General features: G+C 38.1%; 1 protein-coding gene across 1 annotated transcript in view; it reads left to right on the forward strand.

The window, feature by feature from the left end:
• kcnh3 (potassium voltage-gated channel, subfamily H (eag-related), member 3) overlaps window positions 1-7,488 on the forward strand; it is a 245,120-nt gene that overhangs the window by 188,984 nt on the left and 48,648 nt on the right. Inside the window, exon 9 of the mRNA XM_036571764.1 lies at window positions 6,600-6,799. Within this exon, the coding sequence (XP_036427657.1) occupies window positions 6,600-6,799 (200 nt within the window). The remainder of the gene's footprint in view (window positions 1-6,599; window positions 6,800-7,488) is intronic.

Raw genomic sequence — 7,488 nt, forward strand, 5'->3', positions numbered from 1 at the left:
ACATAGTATATATAAACATGCACATTATCACCAAAACAGGAAGCCAGCAGACACACACCGCCAATTATGCAACTGCCCATAGCAGCACAACACCTGTCACACTCACTCATCCCATCCAGCTTCAACTGTACCACCCTCCCACAATTCATCACCCCATTCCTCTTCAGAGCGCTGTGCTCTGGAAGCTTTTACAGTCCTCTATGTTCTAGCTATTAACTGGGTAAGACAGACATTCATTACGCTGTCCGAACTGGCACTGACCCATATGTCATCTACACTGGTGTTGGTGTCCAAAAGCGATATTGATTTTTTTAGTTTTAGCTGTATTGATAGATGACAAAAACTTTTCAGCTCCACAGGTTTCAAATCATGAGTAAGAATAGGTAAAACCTGAAGACCTGAAAAGAGAGCTGTATATAAAATTAAAATCACTGAGAAACCTGTAGAACATCCAGAATGAAGTTCTAATAAAATTAATATTCAGAATGAATTTATAATAAAATTAACATCCAGATTAAAGTTCTAATAAAATTCAGTTCAAGAATGATGTTCTAATAAAATGAATAACCAGAACAAGGATCATATAAAATGAATATCTAGGACAAAATTTTAATAAAATTAATTTAACATCCAGAAGGAAGTTCTAATCAAATAAATATTCAGAATGAAGTTTTAATAAAAATAAATATTCTGAAAAGAAATTCAAATAAAATTAGTTTTAAGAATGAAGTTCTTATAAATTTAGTATCCAGAATAAATTCATAAAAAAATTAACATTTTGAATGAAGTTCTTACAATATGAATATCCAAAACAAAGGTCAAATAAAATAAATATCTAGGGCAAAGTGTTAATTAAATTAATATCTGAATGAGGTTCTAATAAAATGAATGTTCTAGAGTGAAATTCTAATGAAATTAATACCCAGACTGAAGTTCTACTTAACTTAGTTTCCAGAATGAAATCCAAATAAAATTTATATCTAAGATGAAAGTCAGTTAAAATTAATATCCAGAATTAAGATTTAAGAAAATTCCTTACAAAAATGAAGCTGTAATAAAATGAATGTCCCAAACAAACTTCTTATAAAATTAGCATCCTGAGTAAAGTTCTAACAAACTGAAGTTCTAATAAAATGAATACCCAGAATAAAGTTTTAATAACATTAATATCCAGACTGAAGTTCTAATAAAATTATTTTTCAGACTGAAATCCAAATAAAATTCATGTCTAAAATGAAGGTCTAATAAAATTATATCTGGAATGATCTCCTAATAAAGCTCAGAACAAAGCTCTTTTGAAAAAAAAAATAACACCCAGAATAAAGTTCTAATAAAATGAATTCATAATAAAATTAATATCCAAAATGAAGGTCTAGCAAAATTAATATTCAGAATGGACTTCTAATAAAACGAATATCCAGAATAAAGTTCTAGTAACATTAATATCCAGAACAAAATTCTAATAAATGAATACCCAGAATGAAGTCATAACCAATTTAAATATTCTGGGATGAAGTTCTAATGAAATTAATAACTACCTGAGTCTACCTGAACACAACAAAACAAACACAATTTATGTTAAAATATGGTTTTAAATTATTGCAGTTCATTTATAATATATGTACTTTTGTCTTCCCTCAGTCCAGAGCTGGAGTGGGACATGTTTTTATACTGGTAGTTACATGATGCAGAGCAGCCCACCCAAAACTCTAACACTGGCAAGCTGATAATGAACCGAAGCCTTGAGGCAATTGTGGGTAGCACTAGTTACTAAGCAGTGATTGAAGGGCCAAGAGTTTGGCAGAGAGTGTCATAATTTGTTTGTCCATAATACAGTAAAAGCACACAGAAAACAAATCATATTCCATTATCTTAAAAAATCCACCTTAATAAATATTTATTCCTCATTCCCATTTGATTGGCTGGGCTTGTGACCAATCTGTGTAAACCCAGGTCACTCTTGTGGCTGATGTGAGCTTCTTATACATGTTTCTGTTCCACCTTAAATAGTGCATCAGTTATATGCTGAATGCAACTGCTGCAACATTTAAGGTGGAATGGGAAATGAGAATAGGACTGTATCTTTAGCTTTAATCTTTATCCACTGCACAAGATTCAGACTCACAATCAGCAAACTGGGGTTGGGCCACTCGAGGTAGTGGGGGTGCTGGTTTAGCCCCTAAATTACTACAGACTTGGATGTAAAATTTGTGGTTTGTCTGAGCTTTTGTGTTCTTGTATGCATGATTTTGTACATTAGCTCACAGTAACAGGCCCAAAACGCTGCCAGCCCACTGGGAATTCTCCTTATTACCCACTCAGGCATCGACTCTAAGTGTTCAGATACGTGGCGGTAAGGTGGCATCCGTACGGTGAAATGAAATAAGAAAATTATGCTGTTCTCAGGTGTTAAATGAGTGCATCGAGTTGTATGCGGTGTCTGAACCGATGCTATGGTGATGAAAACACTTGAGCGAGAGAGAGCAAAGCCATTGTAAAGTCATTAGCCTGCTGTCTCGACAAATAGATGAAAGAATGAGAGATGTCAGATTAGAACAAGACAGCAGAACGCAGTGTTATATAAGAGCCCAGTCTATTACAGAGCGAATGGAACGTTTATCTGTCCGCATCTAGTGCTGCTCATAGAATTGCTCTTATAATGTCATAATTAAGTCTTTCTGTTCATGTTCTTTTGCACACTCTTAAAAATACAGAGGTCAAGAAGAGTTTTTTGAAGGGGTTGAGCTGAAAATGTGCAGGACAAGGGGAACCTCCAGGACCAGGATTGAGAACCACTTGCCTTAGAAGAACGATTTCTGTAAATGAGATGTACGAGTGTTTAAAGAACCTCCACATAACGTAAAGGTTCCATACTTTCTTTTTTCCACACTGTTTAGGCCGGCCTGGATCACGGTATGGGCCTCTGGGCACAAATGTTTGACAGGCCTACCTTTACATTTACAGCATTTAGCAGATGTTCTTAGCAGATGTGCTGTATAAAGAGACGGTCTTCAGTCTGCGTTTGAAGGCCGCGAGAGACCCTGCTGTTCGGTAAGCCAGTGGGAGTTCGTTCCACCACCTGAGTGCCAGTACAGAGAAAAGTCTTGATGCTTGTCTTCCACGCGTCTTGAAGGATGGCGGGTCAAGCCGAGCTGTACTCGAAGCTTGAAAGGCTCGAGGTACAGCTTGAGTTTTGACCATTGCCATCAGGGAGGGAGGGGCTGGTGCATTTTTGGCTTTGTAGGCATCAGGGTTTTAAATCTGATGCATGCAGCTACGGGAAGCCAGTGAAGGGAGCGCAGCAGTGGAGGGACGTGACTGAACTTAGGAAGACTGAAGACGAGCCGTGCTGCTGCATTCTGGATGAGTTGCAGAGGCTTGATGGCCGCATAGGAAGACCAGCCAAGAACGTTGCATTAGTCAAGCCTTGAGATGACAAGAGACTGAACTAGCACCTGGATGGCCTCTCGAGTAAGAAAGTGTCGGATCCTCCAGATGTTGTACAGGAGAAACCTGCATGACTGAGTTAGGTTCGCGACATGAGCCGAGAACGATAACTGGCCATCCAGAATCACACAAAGACAGGCCCATACCTAGATACCCTATTAGGGTGGTCAGCGATTTTTTATGATTTCACAGTGATATAAAGAGGGCCTATGCAGCACCACAACGACAGCATACTAACTACAACATTAGCACATCACCACTATGAACGCATTTCTTTTTTTCCAATTGAGACAAAATGGGGTTTTCCATTTATATCTTACCTTTGATGACACAGATCACTGCCAGCAAGGATAGATCAACTTTTTAACTCAGATGGTTGACATTTTAAATTTGACTTTTAAAATGAAGACAATGTAATGAAGTCAATGTAAATTAAAATGAGGCAGCTGAAATGTACAAAAAGATGGAAGAAAAGCAGTAAACAAAACCCAAACTGTCAAGCAGCCTAGCTAAAGTATAGTGGCATGGCAGGCATGCAGATATTTGGGGTTTTTGCATTTATGTCTTACCTCTGATGGCTCAGATCACTGCCAGAATGATAGATCAACTTTTCAACTCGGATGGTTGAGATTTTAAATTTGACTTTTGAAATGGGCATCTAGTCTGTGGAGGTTTCAGGTCTTGCTTTTACAGATTGCTCAGGCACATCTTTTGAATACAAGGAGCTTTGTATTCAATGCTAAAAACCTGAAAGCCTGAGCAAGATAATGAACCATAAATTATGCAAGAGATATGAAAGAAAAGTATTAAAATACTGGAAAGGGTTACAAAGCAATTTCGAAAGGAACTGCAGTCGGAGCCAGAGAAAACTTGAAATAGTGTTGGATCTTCGCAGAATAAGTCGGTCTACCAAAATTCATCCAAAACGCAGTGACGACTCACAAACAAACCTAGCTGGACATGTAGGGAACTAAGGGCCTTGCCCACTTCAGATAAGGTCAGCTTTCTTGATTCCACTATTAGAAAGAGACTGGGCAAAAATAACCAGTCATCAGTCAATGATCTGATCTTAAGGGTGTTTGGATAAAGAACAACGATCCAAAGCACAAGTGCAAGTCCACCTCTTGCTTTCTTTCAAGCCACCAACTGCTTAAAAGAAACTAAATGAAGGTCTTGGGGTAGCTGAGTCCTGAGTGGTCAAAGTCCTGACTTGAACCCTATTGAGATGCAGTGGTAGGACCTTAGATGGGCAGTTGATGCTAGAAAGCCCTCCAATGTGACACAACTAAAACAAGTACGCAACGAAGGGGGGCAAAATTCCTACACAGTGGTGTGAAAGACCATCTCCAGTTATAGGAAGCCTTTGGTTGTGGTTGTTGCTGCTGAAGGAGGCGCAACCAGTTATTAGCAAACTGTGTTTTGTGTTTCCTCCTATTCTCCCTGTTTTATATTACATTTTGTAGGGTCTCAAATCATTAAGTCTGATAAATATGCAAAAATAGAGGACATCAGTAACAAGACGGAAATGTGGGCTTCAAAATTGTTCATGTATTTAAGGGGAATTCATGTACATATCATTATTTATGATAAATAAGTACAATAGCACAGGAAGAATGTTGCTATAACAACCAAAAATGGTTGTTTACACACCTGTCTGTCAGTCCATCTGTCTGTTGATCTGTCTGTCTGTCTGTTTTGTTCTTCCTCTCTGTTTCTCTTTCATTTGTGGTTATAAGTGAGGAGAGAGATTGGAAATAGAACCAGTTTGCTTTCACAAAGTTGTTTGTTTTTGAGTTTCATTAAGATTTTCTGACAAAAATATAAATGTCTCGCATTGTTTGATTAGAAAAGATCCATAAAAATAATGATTACCCTCCTCCCTCGCAATGCTTCTGTCTTCAGTACACCGCAAAGGATCTTTATTGCAGGTAATTTGTGTCACAGCCTCTGTTGGTGTCCCTGAGATGATGATGATGATGATGATGATGATAACAGTTGTGATGATTTTCAGAGCATTTCAGATGATTCACTCCACATGAACAAGTATTAGTTGTTTCACAGTACATTTGCCACCATGCAATCAATCGCTCTGTGGAAAATATCCACAGAACACTTGATTACATGGAGGTAAATGTACTGTGAAACAACTAACGCTGGTTCATGTGGAGCACAGATTCCCACAGATAAACATGAAGAAAACTGAGCGAAAAACGCCGTTTTAAAATGTTAACCTGTCAGCAAAATGATTATTTTGTTTCAGTAAACACTGTACTTGCAAAGCACCTAATGGACACTGCTTCTAACAACTCACTCACTCACTCATGTTTAGCACAAGTGAAGATTGTCCACAAGGGGGCACATTACTGCTAAAATAGCTTTTGGTGCTTTGCACCAGTGATACTTTGTGTCCTGTCGATTTTGGTTCGTTCTAAAAAGACATGGTCTTTTTTTACATAAATATTTTCCCTTTCTCTCTCCCTCTCTCTCTCTCTCTCTCACTCTCTCTCTCTCTCATTTTCTCTTCTGTTCCTCCATCTGTGTCCCTTTCTCTCTTTTTATCTCCACTCTTTTACTCCCTTTTCTTTAACACTTTTTCTTTTTTCTTTCTTTCTCTTTTCTCTTTCTCTTTCTTTTTTGTCTCTGTTTCTTTTATCTTTCTCCACTTCTCTGTCTTCTTTCTCTTTTTCAAAAAAAACATATTTTCAATGAAAACCAAATCACAGTCCACATCTACCTCATATATTTCTATTCTTTTTTTTTCTTTTTTCTCCTTTTTTAACATCACTACAACATGTTTTTTTAAACATGTCCTATGTTTTTTAACAGATCTGCAAATTTTGCACCTGCTGACAACCAGAATGGCTGATCTGATCTTTTTCAGGGTTTGAAGCTGATTTTAGTTTTAGTTATACACCAGTGGGCCTTGGGGTGGAAAAGGTTAAGAACCGCTGGTCTATAGTACTTTGATATGGTACTGGGGAAAGAGTGTGTTTAGTGGTCTTGCACATATATAGCTCATAGTTCAGTATTGTATAGAGCATAGTGTGGGGTTGGGGGTGTGAAAACTTTTGTCGTTCTCTGTAACAGTTTCTATTTGCTGTGTACCAAAGGCGTAATCTCACTCCTTCTCTCCACTGTGTCTCTGTGTCCAGCGCTGATGCACGCTGTGGTTTTCGGAAACGTGACGGCCATCATCCAGCGCATGTACTCCCGCCGCTCGCTCTACCACACGCGCACCAAAGACCTGAAGGACTTCATCCGCGTTCACCGGCTGCCCAAAGCCCTGGAGCAGCGCATGCTGGAGTGCTTTCAGACCACATGGTCCGTCAACAACGGCATTGACGTCAGCGAGGTGGGCTTTTACACCAAGCTAAGCTTTGTGTTCATTGTTTCCAGTTTAAAAGTCAGGTCAACTCAAAGTTACAAAGCAATTATATGTCTAACATTATCCAGAAACCCCTTCTAATTAGTGAATTCAGCTACTTTTTCCACAGATTTTGAGATGGTTGAGATATAAACAAAGTCAGAGTGGTTTGATGTGAAATGGTTGATTATACAGAAACATTTCTTTACAGTGGTGGTGATAGGAACCAGAGGTCACCACGTCTACAACACAAATATATCCTTTTTATTTACAATCCAAAATGACCTAGTGAATATGTCTTCTGAGATGTTGATGATGGTAAACTAGTGGTAAATCTTAAAAAATAAGGAATTATTTTGCTTTACAACACCCTGCATGTACCCCTCTGCCATGAATGGATTAAAAAAATAGGTTTTAGGCCAAAAACTTTCCTCAAAACTATCATAAAAAAATGCCTCAGGCATTAGGAAACATATTATTTTTGTGTAATAGCCTTAAGTGAGAGCAGAGCCATTAAACTCTTCAGATGTCTGGTTCCTATCACCACCATTGTGAACCAGTTTGACAGCTAATTATTTTGTTTACATATTATTGACTAACTTATGTAGAATTTTTTGGGGATTTGCATTTGAAGATCATCCACTGCTGACAAAGATGTTCAGTTGTGTACATCAAAA

Source organism: Colossoma macropomum, unplaced genomic scaffold (assembly GCF_904425465.1).
Source record: "Colossoma macropomum unplaced genomic scaffold, Colossoma_macropomum, whole genome shotgun sequence".
Lineage (NCBI taxonomy): Eukaryota > Metazoa > Chordata > Actinopteri > Characiformes > Serrasalmidae > Colossoma > Colossoma macropomum.